This window comes from Dermacentor variabilis, chromosome 1 (genome assembly GCF_050947875.1).
Source record: "Dermacentor variabilis isolate Ectoservices chromosome 1, ASM5094787v1, whole genome shotgun sequence".
NCBI lineage: Eukaryota > Metazoa > Arthropoda > Arachnida > Ixodida > Ixodidae > Dermacentor > Dermacentor variabilis.
This window is the reverse complement of record NC_134568.1, coordinates 75,379,134-75,399,153: the sequence shown is the minus strand read 5'-3', so window position 1 is coordinate 75,399,153 and position 20,020 is coordinate 75,379,134. Positions and strand designations below refer to the sequence as shown.

Here is a 20,020-nt window from a genome sequence, read left to right as displayed (position 1 = left end):
GTAACATACTTCAAGTAAAAATATAATGGCATAAAGACTAGCAGCTCCACATGCAGTGAAGAAGGCACTCCCTTCTACTAGTTAAAGGCTGCAACACAGAAAAAAAAATCTGAAAAAGTCAGTTCTACATGCAAGTAAAAGGTGTTCCTTTCTACAGTTAATAAAAGGAAAGTCAAAAATTCTCATGCAGAAAAACTAGTTGCTCCACATGCTGGGGAAGTAGGGGCTCCCTTCTGCTGGTTACAATGACACCTGCTGTCGAAAATAACCTTTCACTTGTTGTTTGGGTTGCTGGCACTGGAAGGTGCCTGCGGGCTGCCCTTACAAGGGATGGGTGAAGGTGGGACGGGTGAAGGTGGCTGCCTTTGCTCTTGCACCATTCGAGCGGGTCCTCACAGCGAGGAAGGAGGGGAGGTCTCAGGTAGCTCTCAACATCATCTTTGATGGAAGGACCAGACTTCATAGTACCATCTGATGCAATACTTGCAAAGGACCCCCTTACAGAAGCACACACATAAGCATCTTGGGAGCTATCTAAACCTGTACCACCCTCACTTGATGTTTCACAGCATACAACTTGCAGTGTTCCCTCTGCTGCTATGGTGAGAACAGCGCAGGCCCACTTCTTCACTGCCCTTTCTGTATAGCAGGCATCCTTAAATCTTGGGTCCAGCAACATCGCTAGGATTGTATCCTCAGATGTCTTGACACCAGGAAACCTTGCATTGATGCTCCGTGCCAGGCTCGAAGCAATCCGCCTCTTTCATTTTCCTGTGCTGCCCTCTGCCGCACGCCGCTGAAAACGTTTTGGAAGAGTCCCGGGGCTTTCGGCGGTTGATTTGTGTACCTGCGCCCACGTTGAGTGTGCGTGGGTGGTGCGTTTTGTGGATCACGAATAATTATTAATGGCTTCTTCGGGACAGCATGTCGTACCTGAAGCCATGTAGCACTCAATGACTACTGGGTGAGCAAGCCTGAGTGAGCTGTTCTGCAAACAGTGCGGCGGATAAAGGCACGCTGAATTGTGTTTGGCGGCACGGCTGCCTTGTAATTTGTCACTGATTTTTGCACTTGGACATCACTTTTTGTGTTCTTTTTACACATTATTTAGACGTTTCGCATATTCGAAAAGCCTTCGAGCGCAGCCTTCTGTGTCTGATTTATTAAAGCGATGCACTTGTTTACATCGACATCTACAGCCGCAGGTCGTTGTTATCATCAAATATTGTGGAAAAGGTCCATTTCTGATATAAAATAGTGTCAAAATGTAGCAAAATATGCATATCTGCGCATATGTGCCATGTTGTTACACCCTGAGACGAGTCAATATGAGCGGCCAAACCACTTAAACAACGGCAACTGTGATCCAGATACACATATTACGGGCTGTTAATTAACTCATTCTCGCTTTTCTTTAACTCCATCACCCTTACATTTTAGCATGCCATAGAGCATTATTAGACTGTTTAAGGCTAGTAGCGCCGCTCAGGACGAGCAAAAAAGGAAAGAGGTAGGGGTAATCAAAGGGAGCGGAAAACAGGGTGAAAACAGATTTCCGCTCCCTTTGATTACCCCTACCTCTTTCCTTTTTTGCTCGTCCTGAGCGGCGCTACTAGCCTTAAACAGTTATGACATACCAACTCGCCCAAACTGCCACGCTTTTGAGCATTATTAGAGAAAACTGTGTTCGCATAAGTGCTCATTTGTAGGCCGTGTTGTTCTCTCACGAAAACTCGCGAATGCCATCGCTCACACGGCGTAGTTATAAATGAGCGAGGTGGCTGTTTATGCTGCCGTATACCGAATACACCGTCTCTTGTTTGCCGCTTGACACAGAGGCAAACAGTGTATCTCTGAAATTGAGAAATGTGTCGACAAAGCAACACGTACAGTCCCACCCATATATATGTAGAGAATGCGGCTGACAGCCTACAGGTACGGTGACGTACAGATGTTGGCACAGCACTGTGTCGCCGCTTACCGCTTATTGTGTACGCGCCGTGCGAAGTGAAGTGTAGCTGATTTCAAATTGCTAAGGCCAGAATTGAACTATAAAAGCAGTTTCGCTTGACCTAACTGCATACATTTAAGTTCAGGACCGCCGGTAGCGAGTGCACGAACTCGACGGCGCCAGGTTAACCTTCGCTGAATAGGATCGACATTGGCTCAAACTTCGTGGGCACAGCTTGAGAGAGTTAAAGCTTGTGCATTTCAACTTGGTAGGCGTGCTTGACTCATTCTGAGCACGATTAATTACATATACAAGCGAAGACGCTGTCGCTATTGTATTGTCGGTTCGGCGGCCGATCACACGGGGTTCGGTCGAACGATGATCGGCATGCTGATTTTGCCGGTGCTTTTGACAAGAAAGCCTGTCGCAGAACAACTCATGCTGGTCGATTGCGTCGTCAATGTGGTATGATAAAAAGTTTTCACTGACGCACATTAGTCGGTCAATCATTGGAGTGAGCGTCCTGTCGGTCTCGTATCGACCCAGTGTTGCCGCGCCTTACGAGTATGTGCAGTCAGGAACGCGCTGCCACCACCAGCAAGTGAGGACCGACGCTGCAGAAAGAGTTCGTCAGCAACGTGATGTACTTAAGTGCAGCCCAAGTGTAACGCACAGGTTTTTCGTTAAATTAGCGAGCCATTCATGAAAGGCGGCAACTACCTGGCTCATGATGCAGTCCGGACAACTCGGACGATGCCCTGGCCGCTTTCTCTTTTAAAGGGGAGTTGCTGTCTTACGCTATGCACGTTTTCGGCACTGCACCGACGTCGAGCTACCAGTAGAGTTTCCACGCGGTACACGGCACGACTGTTTGCAGCAGAGCGCGTGCGTGCGCTTTTTTTTTTTTTTTTTCGGGGGACTTTTCATTGCGCGGCCACGCGCGCGACCCTTCCAAAACGTTTCATGACTAATCCGCTAGGGCAGGGCACATGCACCGTCGCGCCATGAATGAGGCGGATTGCCGCCGACTCATCTGATTGAGCTGCATGTCAAGCAAGTATAATGCCAGTGCACTCCAGTAATGGAATAACTTGGGACACCGTGGAATATTTGTCCTTAGATAGCTCTGTTGTGGCTTGAGCGAGTGGATCGAGTACCTTCACAGCGGCAGTCATCAGCTTCCATTCAGCTGCAGTGAGGTTATCAACCCCATCACACTCCGAAAGCTCCACGGGGATCGATTTGCGAAACTTGAGCAGCCTAGTCATCATCTGATGCTCTCTATTCCAACGCATCAGAACATCTTGCACCACTTCCTGGGCATTCAACTGCATTTCCCTTTGTACTTCCATAAGGCGCACCCAAGTCTTTGAGCTTCTCTTAAGCGACCATCGATAGCCCTGGCCTTATTGCACAGTTGGGAAAATCCAGGTACATCCCGCTTGACATCACTCATGCACAACTGCAGCGTGTGCCCAAAACATTTTATGCCAGGCGACTGAGTAATTGCAACAGTGAAATTTCTGCCATTATCTGTAACAACGTACACTGGCACAGTACCTGGATCGGAAAGTGCCCACTCCTCCATCATGCTTTTCAGAAAGAGCACCAAGTTTCCGGCTGTGTGAGCATCTGCCATTTCTGTACATGCCAGTGCATGCATATGCAGTTGAAATGAGCTGTCCATGACATTGGCATGTTACCGACAAGTAACTTTCATTAGCACGCGATGTCCAACTGTCCGTCGTTATTGAAATTTGCCTCTACTCCACTGTCAATCACCGCCTGAAGGCTGCTTATCAAGTTTTGCTTCTTCGAAGCGTAGAGCTCCGGAATGATTGCTCTGAAAAACGTTGTTCGCGACGGCACAATGTACTCGGAAATAGCATCGTTCATAACGGCCACAAATACCGGCGCCTCAACAACACTGTAAGAATGTATACCGCGCACTATGAATCCAGCAATAGCCTTTGTCATTTCCTGTGCTTTTGGCGCCGTATGTTTCAGCTTCGGCTTGAAATGGTCAGCTACTGAAGGCTGTTGCACATCAGGCTTAGTGACAGCAGTATACCTCACGCTTTTCTGCACGCAACATTCTTTTTCATATGCCACGAATACATCCGGGTGCCTCTTTAAATGCGTCGCCAGAGTCATCGTAGTCCCCGTTGGCGTCTTCAGAATAGCGTGGCGTTTGAGACACTGAGCTTCCTGGCCTGGCGGGACGTTCACAAAAAAGTTCCATATTGGGTTGGCACCCGTGGACGCATTGGCCATGCCACTTGACTGATTGAAGCAACTGATGCACACTGAAGTTCAAGTGCGCAATGCGATCAACACCTGCTCACTGCACGCGTGCCACATGGTAACCAAACAAACAATGAAACGGGAGCCTTGACTACCTTGACAAACGTGTGCGCGTGATGGCTACGACAAAGCTCTGAATGTGGCTTAGCTTGTCTTGGCTCCACATATAGTCAAGATGTACGCCTGATGTCAATGGCACTGCTGCTTGCCTAACGAAACCGAAACTCCTGATAGTACTTGAACGCAGTTTTCATATTCGTTCACCCCGAATACTTCGAAATATCGGAAATTTTAAATTCGGGTCGAATCGAATTCGAATACTGTAATGTTCGTTCGAATATTCGAAGCCCTCGAATATTCACACAAGCCTACTGTTTTAACAATGTCTCAAACAATGGTAGATGCTGATATGTGTGTATTGTTTTGATAATTGTGTTCGACTAATTGTAGTTTAATAAAGTGCAACTTTATTTTCGCCACCGTGGGTTGCTTTCCATCCGTGGGTTGCTTATCCATCAGCATTTCCACAGTGTATGTACAAATTATTAGGCGAAATCCTTCCCGTCATGTGTGGTTTTCACTCACACAATAACATGGTGTCAATGTCAGACTGACCTTTGACCAGAGCTTGACCAGCTGTCTAATCTTTTACATTTGGAACACCGCTTGTGGAAGTGCCCTTATTCATTATTGTACAGCACACTACATGAACTGAAGGAAGCATTTGGAGGCTCCAGTGACACTTGAACACTAGACCATTTTGCTTGCACAGGAAAGCTAATCGCATACAATAAGCAAGTTCAAGAAAGCTTCTGCTTGTCCCCTGACCTGATAACCATTGCTTCGTGAGCTAAGAGAATGCAGTACCAGGTGCCTGTTGCAATGAGTAAAGACAAATGCTCCCCGTACAATAGGAACTTACCCATTTTCACATTTTCAAAGTTACTGCTTTCCTGTATAGCATGGGCATCACCATGGCTAATATTAATGCTAGCAAATCTTCACAATTAATTTTTTGGGGTTATCTGACTTACAGAAGCTGAGAACTAGGAACCAGGTGCATATTTTATATATTTCAGATTTTTTTTACTTTCAATACTTAAAGTAAACATAGAAAATTATTAGTTTAATTCATGTTCTTTTAGGTGCTTCTTTGAAGTTTCACATAAGAATTCTCAAAAATTATTATTATTGCTGCTGCTATAAATCCATTCAAGACACCAGTACTCTGGCTATAATTTTATGTATTGCAGTATGTGATGCATCTACCACATCTTGAAATGAAATGTTAAAACATAAAAGCAACAAAAATGGGCACATTTCTAGCAGTACCAAAACAGTTAATGCCTCAATTGTGCTGTAGTTTTGCATTTTATTGCCAATAACTCCGCTTCTGTTGAATGCATTGAAGTAGTTTTTGCGAGGAAGTATTTCTGAAATAGTCTATTTTAATAAACTTCGATTGCATTTCTTGATTTCGATAGAAAGTGGTTCAAGGCCCCTTTAAAGGATCCCTGAAAAGATCTGGACAAATTTTGTAGACACATAGGGTACAGCCATAGTAAAACATTAACGCCACAGTTTAACTGAAGCATTTCATATTAAGAGAGCTATGGGCGATTACAAGTTACTCTCCTCCCTAGCCATGCTTTTTCTCAACTCATTCACTGAGTGATTGGGGCTAAGCTCCGCCTTCACTGGCTCTGTGTCGTGATGTGACATTGTGATGTCTACTTCTGTGTGTCTTGGAGCCAGCGCGCAAACCTCTCTGTGAGCTGTCTGGCCGTTCATTGCTCGCGAGAGCTATCCAAGCAGTGTGTGTTGTGAGTGTTCTGTCGTAGTTCCGAGCTTGTCTGGTATTCCGGTAAGCGCAGGCAAGCTGGGTGTTTTAACAGATGGGTAGAGGCGTTAACTAAAACTCCTCCATACTACTACCGCTGTGATGAAGGGGCTTTAGCATAAATGTGAGTGGCCTGCATGGCGCAGCCACCTGGTGGAACAGAGCTTAATCAGCCAAACACAGAGGTACTATTGCTGTAACCAAGTATAAAACATTTTTATTAAAGAACGAAACAAAATCACGCAATAAACCGTCTTGTGACCTGCAGAGAAGCTTCCGAGTAAACACCTGCAGACAAGATCACTTCTGAAGGCCATTTAGTTGTCTGACGATTTCAGAACTGTGGCACTACATCCCACTGCGCAAGAATCTGCGCTCGCTGGTCACGCAGCCTTGGCTCTGCTTGACAGAACTGCTGAAATAAGAGTATGTTCAACGTCATTTAATAGCTCTCTAATGTGTGACATTATAGTGTGAGGCTCTTTCTCAAACATCTGAGATGTAAAAATGCAGCTCAATTGCTCTCGACGCCCGTGCTATGTACAGGGTCATCCACGCTTAGGGGGAACAAGCGAGCACACGGCCGCTGGACGAACTGCGTGCACATGTGTGTTGAGAACTATATGCGCGTCTGGCTACTGTGAAGGTGTGCATGAAACCTGGCCTGATGCTGGCGTCATAAATTTGCTTACAATACAGTGCAGCATGCCCAATGCAAAGAGTTTCGTATCACTGTAGGTAAATTTCTGACTGTTATCTCCCGTCGCAGGACTAACTGCTCAAAAGGGTAAAGAAGTGCTTGCAGAATACCTACTTTTTGACATGTTGTGCATTTATAAGGGGATTGTCTTGGCATATTTTGTGACTGTGTTTATAATGCATCAAAAGTCAGAGGAGCTGAGGCACATATTACAGCATGAACCTTTCATACAATGTCTCTCTCGCTCTCTTTTTTGCTTTAGTACACGCTCCCTGCTCAGCCAATCCATTGTAGAATTTCAAAATGTAAACATGCACAACTTTGCTGCTATAACAATGCAACCGCACCATCTTCATGAACGTATGTCTAGGTTGTGTTTAATGGCAAAACAACCTAACATTAAAACAGAAGTAGATGTTAACACATACTACACGTGTCACTGACTAACCTCAGGAAAACCTTCGACTGCATCGCTTTTCCCCATTTAACACGTAGCGCTATAGGTAAAAAGTTGGACTGAGCAGTGCTGATATTTGTTGCGTTCATTAGGTAAATAGAGACGAGTAGCACAAGGCACACATGCCATGTATACGGCATGCTGTGAAATATTCAAAGAAATACAGTTAAGCCTCGATATAACGAACTTCTCAATATAACAAAGTTTTTATCTTTTCATAGTCTTTTGTCCACAGAACACCATGTATTTTGAACCTCAATATAACAAAGTGTGTTCGTTTGCGGTTGCAATATAACCATATTTCACTGCCGCTGCAAAGGAATGCCGAGACAATAAATGGAAACTTCCGCAGACGCAAATGGTCAAATGATTGGATTACAAGCTGCTGCTTGCAAACGCACCTCACCTCACAAATCGCACGCCACGCGACAAGAGCAACCGCGGAAGTGCGGCTGCATCATGTTCTTTATGAAGCGCGATAGGATCCTAATGCGCCCCGTGCACTGTTGCTTTAGGTGCGAGTGAGTGTGCGAGGATGAGACAAGAAAGATGGTGGCTTTCCCGCGTGAGTGAAGGGAAAGAAGGGGAAGGGAGTGAGCTTGCGGAACCGCAATCATGCGTGCGCGAGGGGGCGAGAAGAGGATAAGTTGGCGCTCGTCCCGATATCTGGCAGGCGTCTCCGCCGTGGCTGCACATGGCTGTAAGCTCGACTGAGTGCATACGCAGCCGCGCACCCTGCTTTAGAGGTAATCCGCTGCCTGTGCAAAAAGTGGGTGTGCAGAGACGGTGTCGTACCATGTAAGCTGTCTTACCACGCGTTTAGTGTTGGAGGCTGCATAATCTCAAGTTCCTGTGACCCGTTGGAGCGAGAGGCAGACAAAGCATTCGTACCCCACTGCTGGCGCTTTTCCTGATAGCACGTACCAGTGCAGGTGACAATATCAGCCGTTGAGGCTGAGTGCATGCGAAAGCATGGCTGGCTTCACGTAATTCGTACTGCCGAGATGATACCGTCGACGTATGTGGCATGAAACTGTATCATTCATCGCCGACTCCCGAATTTATCAAAATGATTTGTTTTTTTCATTCAAATTTGCTTTTTTGGATTGCCCGATAATTCGGAAATTTCTGCGGTCCCTTTCAGTGTAAGAAAAATTGATCGGTGACAGTAATTATTTGCATGAAAGGTCGAATTTCAATAGAACGAAATTTCGATATAATGAAGCAAACTGCCGGTTTTACTGACTTCCTTACACGGAGGTTTAACTGTAGCCTCTTTAAAAATTACTACAAAAACTTCCTGATGGAACTTGTCGTTATTTCCAGTCGCTCATCTTGCACTCAGGATGATGCAACATGCTGCAAGTATTGCAATGACCTGTTGCATTTACCACATTGGTGAATCTAATTAGTTGGAATTAATCTTATTAGGTGAATTTAAAGTAATTGTAATTAGTCTGAGTTAAAGTGAAGTAATGTAATATGAAGTAATCTTAAATTACCCTTAACTGTTCATGATTAGTCTTCATCACCTTAACGTTAATCTTTCACAAGTAGGCTTAAGTACCCTTCATTAGTCTTAAGGAGTCTTATTTAGGCTTATTACTCGTAATTAATCTTCTTAGTCCTGAACCTTAATTACTCCTAATACATCTTCGGTACTCAATATATGTAGTTGTAATCATAAGGCATTCATTGTCATAAGGCATTCTCATATATACCCCTGTAGGACCCATGTATGCTTATGGAGTGCATCGTGTTGCACATTACAGACAGATGGACGGACAGATTTCCAAAGGAAGTAGCCCTACAATGCTTATACATTAAAGACTGTTATTCTCAGACTACTTGTGTACTACTTCAAGCAGTTCATTGTGCTGTGTGCCATAAAATACTCAGTGCTTTACAAAGGTTTAAACGAAAAATGGGCGTTGATGCACCGGGATGCAAGCAAAGCTACGGTGCCAGTATCAGATGAAGCTTTGCGCGCGCTGTCAGAGTAGAAGACCTTAGGCACTGCCTCTGGCTCTAAACACACCTGCGCAAGTAGTTCTCACGACGGCCACATGTGCTCCATGGCCGCAGGCGAGTGCATGCTTCTTCTAGGCGTGGACAACCTCGTACTTTCAGATTACAGCGGAGCAGCAGAATGAGCCCCTTGTGGAAAGCGCCAGCGACATGAGAGCATTGACGAAATGCTCAGAGCATTAGCGAAGCAGCCCCGTTTGGTAACCTCTCACATTCTACCACCAAGGTCAGTGTCCAGTGAAATATTAGATAATGTTAGCTTGATGTTTACTGTCCATTCCACTCAGACCAGTGATGCAGCAGTTCAGCAAAAATGCTAGTGTGCGTATAGTGTGCGTGCGCACAATGCTCATGCCAGCAGCGGAAGGCAGAACACTGCCCTGGCTCTGCCACCAAAGTGATTGAATGTAGCCTTTGACGGTGCATCCATTTCAATTCATTGTTTTTGCAGCCAAACGCACTCTGTGTCTCTAGAGACCCTCACTCTAACCCTCTGCGCAGTTGTACTGTGCATGCGCCATCGAGCGGGAATGCATGACAACGGCAGTGGTGGTGCCTGAACTGTGACACCTAAGCATTTGTGTGACACCTGATAAGTTTAGGGGCCAAGTACGATATGTCTACCCCTTAATACGAGGAGAACCACATGTACATCGTGATGCAGTGCAAGCTTTAGCAATAAAGTCAAACACGTAAAGAAGTGAACCCATAAAATTTCGGAACACGTGCCTCATGAAGGGCACAGAAGTACACAGTGCTGTGATCTGCACACGAAAACACACAAAAGGATGTGACAAGACAACCAAAACGGCAAAAAAAAAAAAAAAACAGAGCAGTGTAGTGTGGCAAAGTGCTCCAAAATCGAAAGGTTGATGGGCTAGCGACTCTGCCTTTGCAGCCCATGCCAAGTAAGTGCCTTCTGAAATATAAAGGAAGGAAACACCAGGGTACAAAAAACAGGATGGTGAGTGCTTTAGTTATTACGAGTTATCACACACATCCCCGTCTTATTTTTTTTAAGTGGTAAATGAGCATGTCGTTCCACGCAAAAGCTCGGTAGGGCGCACTTTGAGGCGGAGTGCCAGGGCTTCCTACAATAACATTGTTATTATTACCACAACAAACTATGTGGTATCGTTGTCTTTTCTTCTGTCAATTTAATATGGACACTCAGAAATCAGCAACCGTCTTTGCATATAAGCGCCTGACATCGTGAAGAGATTGTTAGGACACAGAATCACCTAAACCTTCTTTTACAATAGCCAAGGAGTGAGGAAACAAGTCGGGCGTAGGCGCCAGCCACTTCCACACCTCCTTTGTAGAACGAAGGTGCTCTGGAAAGTAGCAAAGCCTTATAAGGCAGTTGAAGAGTCCGAAGTTTAAATGGAAGCTTCCGTTTAAGCGTGCCATGACAGGAATAAGCCCCAAATAATTTGCACTGAAGGCAGCCTTGCTGCTTGGGTGCTGAAGACTAAAGAAAGAGAAAATGATAAAAAAATCTGAACAAAGCAACAAGTTCCTCTGATAAGCTGGAGCATACATTTGGATGAGTTTCGCCACTGTATCATTCTCCTGGGGTGTGGTTTTCGACATTGCTGTCGCAATGAAACCCCAGTGTTTAGCAATCGTGGTGGTGCTTTCGTGTGGCAGGCTACTGGTACGAGACAGCTGTGGTGATGGTTCCCTTTTCTTGTACATGCAGATTGCGCCGGCAACAACACACGGCCTCCACCAGATTGTGCAGGCCATCCAGCAGAATGACTACGCAACTGCGCTGAGCATTCACAGCTACCTGGTGTCCTCATCCAACTTCTCCGAGACCAGCAGCTTTTTACCGGGGCTCAAGGCACTGCTCCAAGTCGCCCAGCAGCTGGGGGTGTACGTACAATAGCCCCACACTTGTTTCTGCTTGGGTCTTCTGCGTCTCTGATGCCTTGCCCCTCCCCCCACCACACACACCTTTATTGTTTTCCCATTTTCTTCTCCCTTTTTAAGAGAAACCAAAACAGCGCCTTCTCACACTTTTATTAAAGAATGTTGGGTCGGAGGAAATTTCAGTACTGCTACTTCTTCTGTGAGCCCTTGAACTGCAAAGTGTATTCTGCAAAACAACAATCATGTCTGTGTGTTTTTACAATAATTTTTCTGTAGCTTACTTTTTTTTCATATGATGCTTTTACTTTTGTAGTTACTTTTATGGAGCTGTTTTTACCAAGAATCTGGCTTGTGAGTGGCACAAGTTGTTTGGGACCTACTTTTTGGTCTGCTTGTGGGAATTAATTGATAATGAGAGTGTGTGACTATGCCTGGGGTAGTCACAAGTGTGACATGTTCTCTCCTTCGGTGACTGCACTTTGCCAACCTCTTAAGGTGCAGTGTAGAGTATATTTTGCACAAAGTGTGACAGACAAACACTATTGGATGGGTCCTAGTTAGCATATTTAGTTGTATGTGGAGCAGCTGTTGAATTCTTGTGGTAAGCCCAAACTGAAACAAAACTTATTTACTTGCTGTGGCTTGCTCCCTTAATTCAGGACAGTTGATGAGCCATGCTGACTGACACATGCCTGATTGTGTTAGCTTTATTGGTTCTACTGAAATGAGTGTGTTGTGTGAGAATAATTATTTTTTGCTCATAATAAAGAAGCACTTGTAATAGAAAAAGCTCTCAGGTGTTTATAGGTGACTTTAGATACTCTTAGGTTGCAGTGCAATGAAAAATAGGCAATGAAAAATGGGCAAGTGATCACTCTTTTTCATTCTTATGTGAATTCTTTGTTATCTTAGTCGGGCTTGGGAGAAGAGATTTTCAGAACTTGTAATTTGGGTGTGCACTTGTGGCAGTTTGTTTTCATAATAAGAATTATTATTGGCACAAAAGTTTCGATTGATGGAGAAAGGTGATCCTGAAAAGCAGTAGTCTGCTTTGAATAGCTTAGTTGGTAACTGTGTCATGTTACCAACTAAAAGAGAGAATATATATCTAGGGGTGCAGTTGGAGGTGTTGTTAGCTTTTTTTAAGACAGCAGATCTCTAGATCCTTCTTCGAGAAAGCCCTGTTGCACTTTGAGCAGGACATGCATTTGTATAGGAATGGACTTGAGTGCTCAACACTTTTCATTTGCATGATAGTGCATCAGGCAGTGTTACTGGCTAGTTATCCTTGGAAGATATTAGTCCATGTTGAACTATCTTTTTTCTCATCATATCACCGTAACTATGCATTCTAGAAGCTTGGTCCTAAATTTTTGCAACAAATCATTTTCACCCTTTATGTGTTGTCCTGAAGCACACTGTTTTCAAGGTTGCAATGTGAAGAATAAAAGGAACGAGGAAGCTTGTACGTTTCTTCTGTTTTGTTGGCACATGTTCTGGGCATGGCATGCAAAAGGTCTAGTGCAACATGTTATTGCTGTGCTGATTGTGGGGTGCTGGTGAACTTTGTGCTGTCTAGTTACTGGCAGTGTTATGCACTGGGCAGGTATTGCTACTGGTTGTGGCGCAATTCATGAAACTGCACCATGTAATATTGTAATTTCCAGGCATAAGTTCTGGAAATTTGTGGAAGTAGGTTTCATTTCTGGAAGTTACCTTTCCACAAAAACAATGTAAAGTTTGTATTAAAAGTGATATGTTTCTCAGTTTGGCTATTTTTAAACATTATGGGTCAAGGAATGCCAAGGTAGATCTTCAGTACCAGCCACAGTACGCCAGTGCTGTTTCCATTCTTTGTACACCCTGGAGTACACCTCGGCAGAATTGAAAGCGAGGCACAACTGAGGCAGAATGTGCCATTAGTTTCTTTGGCCAACAGTCATTAGAATTTCCCCTTTTCTACAATTTCCAACAAGTCTGAACTAGGATCTGTGCAGTGGCTGCTGCACCATGCTTACTTAAAGGGACCCTGAACCACTTTTTATCGAATTGTAGAAAGGCATTTGAAGTGAAAACAGGCTATTTCAGAAATACTTTGCTGCAGAAAGTACTTCAATACTTCAATACATTCAGCGGAAGTGGAGTTATTGGTAGTCAAGCATGGCCTCCGCGATGCTTCCACTTCTTCTTCAACGACTTTCACTGTGAAGGCTACATTAGAGCAGGCCGTGTCCATGACACTCTGCCTTCTAAATGCCACCATGGCGTGCAGTTCAGATTGGGTTTTGGTTTCGATGTTAACGATGATGCCACTTCCGATTTTGGCACCTACGACGCGCCAAACATTAGCCAAACACAGTTGTCCTCAGCAAGCCAGAGTGCGCTTAGCCAGTGGACTTGTCGTGGTGCCCGTGGTATCTACGCTACATAGGAAACCGCAGCTATACATGCAACTGTAGTGCATATGCGCAGCATTTGCTTTGTGTATGACAGGGCTTGAGTGTGTGCTAGGGCTAATGTGCTCGTCTGGCCGTGCTACGTGGTGCGGACTGGCTTTATCCTTCACCAGCTTGACTGACAGATAGCAGCCACAACTTACGCATTTTGAAGCGCTGTCAATAAGTCTGCCGAAGCGTCTAACCGGGAGCGGCCAGGAGTGAGTCACGCTGGCAAGCGTGCGAGTGGTCTCGCCGTCTGCACTTAAGTTTTCCATGGTTTGAGCCTAGTTTATTGTTCGAAACTAGTCAAAATTAGTAATACCCGATGGCTCCGACAATAATAATCAGGATGGCCAAAGTCTAATTCCTATGCGGGCGGCCGCGGCTGAGCGTCTGCAGACGATAGTCAGCTGCTTCCGGAAGTACACAATTCTTATCGAACTTTGAAAGCAGATATTCACTTACTTCAGCCTGTTTATTGAACTTCGCCAATAAATATACACAGTAGCAGTAGGAACAAGCACACTAATCAAAACACGCTTCTTGATTGACGTCAGCCGTTGGCCAATAGCAGCCGTGTATGGGAATCCGCTTTATTACAAAATAAAGCGTCCAGAAGAGAGTAAGGAGAGGCTTCTGTGACCTCAGGCTCTGCTTGCAAGCTCTACGCGTTGTGCATGACTGCAAAACTTGGCTGAGATGTTCACAGCAATATATGTTATCCGCAGTCTACGTTTTCTCACCAAGCCCAAGGGATGGTTCAGGACTCCTTTGAAGGTAGGTTTGTGCTGTAGCTGTGACTTCAAGTAGCGCAGTATCTGTGTTCAAGAAGCTGAGTGGAGTAGCTAAGTTCACATGGTTTGTACTGGCAATAAATGCAGACCCTCTTGGACACCATCATGTGCACATAGAATATGTGACGCTTGCCAATGAGGCTTTTTAAAATTGGTCAATATTTCAAACATCTTTGCACCATGTATTGTGGTAGATAATCAAGTTTGCAACTCTTATACTTCTACTACTCTAAGGCTTACTGTTTGTAAAACAAAGGCTTGGTGTGCAGCAATCTTGTCATCTGAGAAAGGTGTACTTTGATGATGCTGCTGGCCGAAAATTGTCAATCATCAGTATGTGTGTGCAGGGTTGTGCATTTCTTTAGTTTAATTTGGGGCAGAGTTAGGGGGTTCAGTTTATTTTATCCACAAAAATCAATTTCTTGAAACTTTCTTTATGGCACGATGGAATTCGGAGCTTTTTTAAACATTAGTGCTCACTTTCAGCTTCCTCATACCCCCAAAACAGCCTATATTGGGAAAAAAAAATCTAATGGCAGAAACATCTTTATTTACAGGCAATTATTTACAGGCAACTATTTAAAATAGGAGGAGGGTTTATTCCAGTTACAACTTCCTGTAATACATATATGCATGCATATTTACCTATATGGGGATCTGTCATTATGGCACACACTTGCGTAACAAAAGATCTAGAAAGCCATTCAACAATATATGGGGTGGTCATGTTGAAGTTTTGTGGAATTTTAAAACACGTGGCAGACAGCATAATTCTAGTCCTTGAAGTGGATTATTCAAAGAGGCGGACATTGCTCGCTTGAGAAATCGAAACACATTATCAGCTAATTGATGAAGATTCACCAATTATCTTAATTAGTTTGTGGCTCATTAGTTTATGGCCAGAACCACGATATGATGAGGATCGAACGCCGTATAGTGAGGGCTCCGGATTAATTTTTGCCACCTGGGGTTCTTCAACATTCACCTGACTGGAAGTACATGAGCATTTTTTTACATTTCACCCTCATCAGAAGGTGGCCTGGATCATACCCACTACCTCAAGCTCAGCAGAGCAACCACTAAGTTACCGCGGTGGGCATGCAAACTCAAGAGAATAAAAAGTTCTGCGGATTTTTACGTGCCAAAACCACAATATGAATTCACGGCCTGCCAGTGCGCGGTTGAGTATATGTTTCCATCGCGCAGGAAGCATACAGCCATTTACGGTGGTTCCCTTGTAAACAGTGGATTTTGACGTGTAAGCACTGTACCAGTTGCCTGTTATTTTTTTTTTTTGCTCGCTTTATTAATCCAACGAATGTAAAGTGACGCTGCAGCACATATTCTGTGGGAATGCGCCGGTAGCGAGCAGCAGGAATTCCCCGACGAATAGGGTAGACATGGCAGCTTCGAACCGCGGCGCACGATGGGAGGTGGCCCTGTTTAGCTACGACCTAGGAAGCCGCCCGTGTCCAAGGGCTCGAGGCCATGACCTAGGCTGTGGTGCTTGTGGCCGCACCCTGCCCAAATAGCCGGACATTTTGAATAAAGTTTTCACTCGCTTATATGTTCGCGTCCTTGAAATGCAATGATATTGACTACCGCGCTCGCTTTTTTTCGTTTTTTTTAACTCGCGCAGTTACGTTTTGCTATATTGTATACCTCACCAGGCCCACATCAAATTTTGGTTATTCGCTGGAAGTTGTTACGTTTCCTCTAGGGAGAATTCTGCCGCAAAATTTTTTCAAATCGGCTCATTAATAGCAGAGATAGAAATATTGCAGTGCCTCGAACCCATGATTTAAGCAAGCGGGCTCTACTGCCAAACAAGACGCTCTCTCCACTCGCCCCGTCTAGCCTACGCAAGCGAAATTCCTTCGGGCCGATTTACGCTCGAGCCGCCCATCGCCGCAAGCCGCACCGCACGCGTGCGGTCGCGCGAAAGATTGCACGTATCAAACACTTGTGCACAAATTTCGGTTTACACTGTGTAAGGTATACACTGTGCACACAGTGTAAATGGTAATTTGTGCACAAGTGCTGGATACGTGCAATTTCTCGCGCGACCGCAAGCGTGCGCTGCGGCTTGCAAATCGGCCCTTAACCGCACGCTTGCGGTCGCGCGAGAAATTGCACGTATCCAGCACTTGTGCACAAATTACCGTTTACACTGTGTGCACAATGTATACCTTACACGTTGTAAACCGAAATTTGTGCACAAGTGTTTGATACGTGCAATATTTCGCGCGACCGCACGCGTGCGGTACGGTTTGCGGCGATGGGCGGCTCGAGCGTAAATCGGCCCTAAATCGGCCCTTCCCTGGGTTCTCCCGAATACTGGACCTCGAGGATCGCGTGACGCAAACGTCACAGGCCCCGCCTTCATTTTTTTTTTTTGCTCCTCGCTTTTTTTGTTTGCGGCGATACGCATTTCCGCCAACGGCGTAGCGCGCGAGCTGTTGTCTCTTAAGTCTCGTTCGCGCAGCGCACGATGTTGCGCGCTGTGCACAAGGAAACATGACTAGCGGTATAATTCAGTGCTACACGAATACTGAGGTAGAACGAGCGGATCGCAGAGCGTGATCACGCGCTGGAACACGGTAGAAAATGGCATAGTTTCGGTACCTGCGCACGTGACCGCACGACCGTGGGAACAAGCAGACGAAGCGGAAGTACATCTACTCTTGCTTCAGTGCGAATACAAAAAACACGCAGACGTTCCGTTTGTATGTGTTATTATTTCTCTGAACTTCAATTCGTCAATTCAAGCAACAGATCGTACAGATGACAGATGTATTGAATAATTGGAGAAGTCACGTGCCACCACAAGCGACGTCACACTGTGGACACGATTACGTAGGCGTCGGGGCATGATTACGTCACCGTCCGGCTTGGAGCGCGGCGGCCGCGAGTGAAGAGGGAAATGGCGTTCGGATTGAAATTTCAGATCTTTCCGCGGCGCGTAGGGATGTAACTTTGCAGACACGATTGTTATCGCGCAAGGTATGCTCTGCGCTTGTCATCTCAAAATGGCCAGATCTGGTGAGGGGCCCTTTAAGCGTTTCCTCGAGCTTTTTTTCGGCAGCATCCTCTATGTGAAAATTATCAAATAAGGTTGCTCTTGGGGGCCGCATTTGACTACGAGTCTTCTATTTCGATTGTATTATACATTGTTTGAGCGAGAGCTCGTGGCTTTCGAGGGCATAAGCGATGTTTTTCCCCAGCGCGTAAGACAAGATACGGCAGAATGTACACACAAAACACTGAACTATACAACTGAACTTCATTTTCTTGATCGCAACTACAAATGCACTTTGCACCAGGAAAAAAAAAAGAAAAATCTCCATAGTGAGGCACAGAAATGTAGTCTGCAAAAGACAACCGCCGCACATGGTACTTATTTCGCGATAGGAAGTCGCACTCCTTTTTTGGCAAGGTGAGCGAAGCCACACTTCTTGCCCCATTTCGAAATTTCTTGCACTCCGATGATTGCTCTTGTCACCCCATCTTTTCCATTTGTGATTGCTGGCGCTTGATTGAAAAGAAGCCGGCAGCCACAATCGCCCAAGGTTCCCACTGACAACCCTTTCTATGTTCTATTTTCTCGAAGACATTCGTTGCGGCAACGCCCAGTTTGACCTACATAATCACTAATGCAAGGCAAACGAGTACAGTGAACAGCGCTTTCGTCACATGGTGCGAGCTTGTCTTTATGCTTAGTAGTGCATGTACCTCTGTCTACGACTTGTCACTTTACCCGAAGGCACATTTTTGAGCGTTTATCAGGGCCAAACACGGGACTTCCATACCAACCGGTTCGCCTATTCGCTTTACGTTGTGGCTAATCTGTTGCAAGTACGAGATAACCAACTCTTGTATCTTGCTTTTGTGCTGCACCACATTCAGCGCGTTGTTGCCTCGCAGGGCATAGGACCAACATACATGTCACTGCAATGTTGACTGAAGATCCCAACACTCTTCAGCGGTCTTCCCGCCATGTTTCCAGTTACAGTAAGAAAACACAAGTATTCAGTAAACAGTGACGCAACTTCCGCCATAGTATGGTCAAGGGTGCGTTTGCCACAGTCTAAAGACACCAAATAATCGTCCACATGCTGAAATATTTTGTTAGCTGAAATATTTTGCTAGCCAAACATTGTTTGCTTTTGAGCTTTCACTACGGGCTTGAAGCATTCTGTTACGTTCCACCAAAAACAGAACTTAATAAGGGTGTTATGTACGTAGGACCTTATACACACTCCATTTTTTTTATATTGGTAACGTCATTTGGAGAGAAAGTTCTAGTGCGTGTTTAGCAGTTCTAGGAGCTCCAGGCTGTCATCCTGGATGGAGTTTGAAATGCGAAAATTACATATGTTGGTCAATACAGTTAGCACTAGCGCAAATAAACAAATCCTGGGGTAGTCAATCACATAAATCTATGACGTCAATAAAGCAGGCAAGGTGCCCTTTTTTCTGGTTAGCTTTAAAGAAGTCAATGACTTCTGTGGAATTTCTTGACAAAAAATTCGCCGTTTCTCCCGAAAGGCAAAGTATCGATTGTGATAGCAAATTAGTAGACAGCCATAATAAGTAAGGATAGCAGTCTTATCGGCCGTATAAACTTGGAAACATGCGCGCATAGGCAGACATGCACGCGTCACACTCAATGATCGCAGACGCTCGCTGTCAAAATGCTGGCGTGAACAAGCGCGGCAGCAGCAGCGATCGAAGTGACCTTCGTGCTGTCTATCGCTTCAACGCAAATTGAGCGGCGAGAACCGAGCACGGGGCCCAAAGCTATGATACGTAAACCCTGCCCCTAAAGCAGATCGCTTTCAAGGTTAAGCCCGCGCAGCCGCGCCATACGCAGTTGCTGCCGAAGTACAACCCCCCGACCTCTCCTCCCCCCTCCCCCCCCCCCGGTTCCTGGCGCGGGACGGAAGACCGCGCGCTTCCTCCGCTTTCCTCCCTTGCCCGCGCGAGATTGAACCGCGGTCGTCGGCTCACGCTTGCACCCGCACATACAGCATACGGCGCGCGGCCACAGTGTTATCGCCCTTAGACTTTATACGGAACATCACGGCACAACATTCAAAACGGCAAGTATGTCTTGTAAGAACTGAGCAACTGCCTTTTGTCAGGTGCCATTTTCAGAGACTTAATTAGTCGCAACAGGCAGTCCACCTTGTGCGTTTTGATGCTGAAAAAAAGCCTCCAAGGTTAGTTTCTCGGCTTTGTCATTCGACTGAGACAGTTTCTCCAGCTGTAGCTGTGCACAATCTACGTGCTTCCCTTTTTACATTTGCGAGCGAAGTGTCATATTTGCTTAGGAAAAAGTGAGCTCACGGCGTAGGACACCTTTGATTCGAACATTTACTTTTGCGTCATAAGAAAACCGCCCTCTTTATTGGCAAATTAAGTGACACGTGCGGTCGGATTGTCTTTTGCAGATTGCATTTTTGTGCCAAACTTGTGTTGCCGTTTCCTGTTCTTTCTGGTGCAAAGTGCATTTATGGCTCTGTTCGGGAAAGTGAAGTGTCTAACGGGGAGGGGGAAGATAGATTACGCATGCACCAACTAGCCCAACGCTCAGCCTTGGTGTTCGAGGGCGTCCTCTTCAATGCAGGTTA

At 45.4% G+C, this 20,020-nt stretch overlaps 1 protein-coding gene across 4 annotated transcripts in view; it reads left to right on the top strand.

Moving 5' to 3' along the window:
- The window catches only part of Sec31 (COPII coat complex component secretory 31), a 208,032-nt gene extending 195,111 nt beyond the window's left edge, over window positions 1–12,921 (top strand). For all 4 annotated transcript variants that reach the window (XM_075690145.1, XM_075690136.1, XM_075690118.1 and 1 more), the window contains one exon: window positions 10,983–12,921. In XM_075690145.1, coding sequence (XP_075546260.1) covers window positions 10,983–11,171 — 189 coding nt within the window. In that variant the 3' untranslated portion in view covers window positions 11,172–12,921. The remainder of the gene's footprint in view (window positions 1–10,982) is intronic.
- The last annotated feature ends 7,099 nt before the right edge of the window (window positions 12,922–20,020 follow it).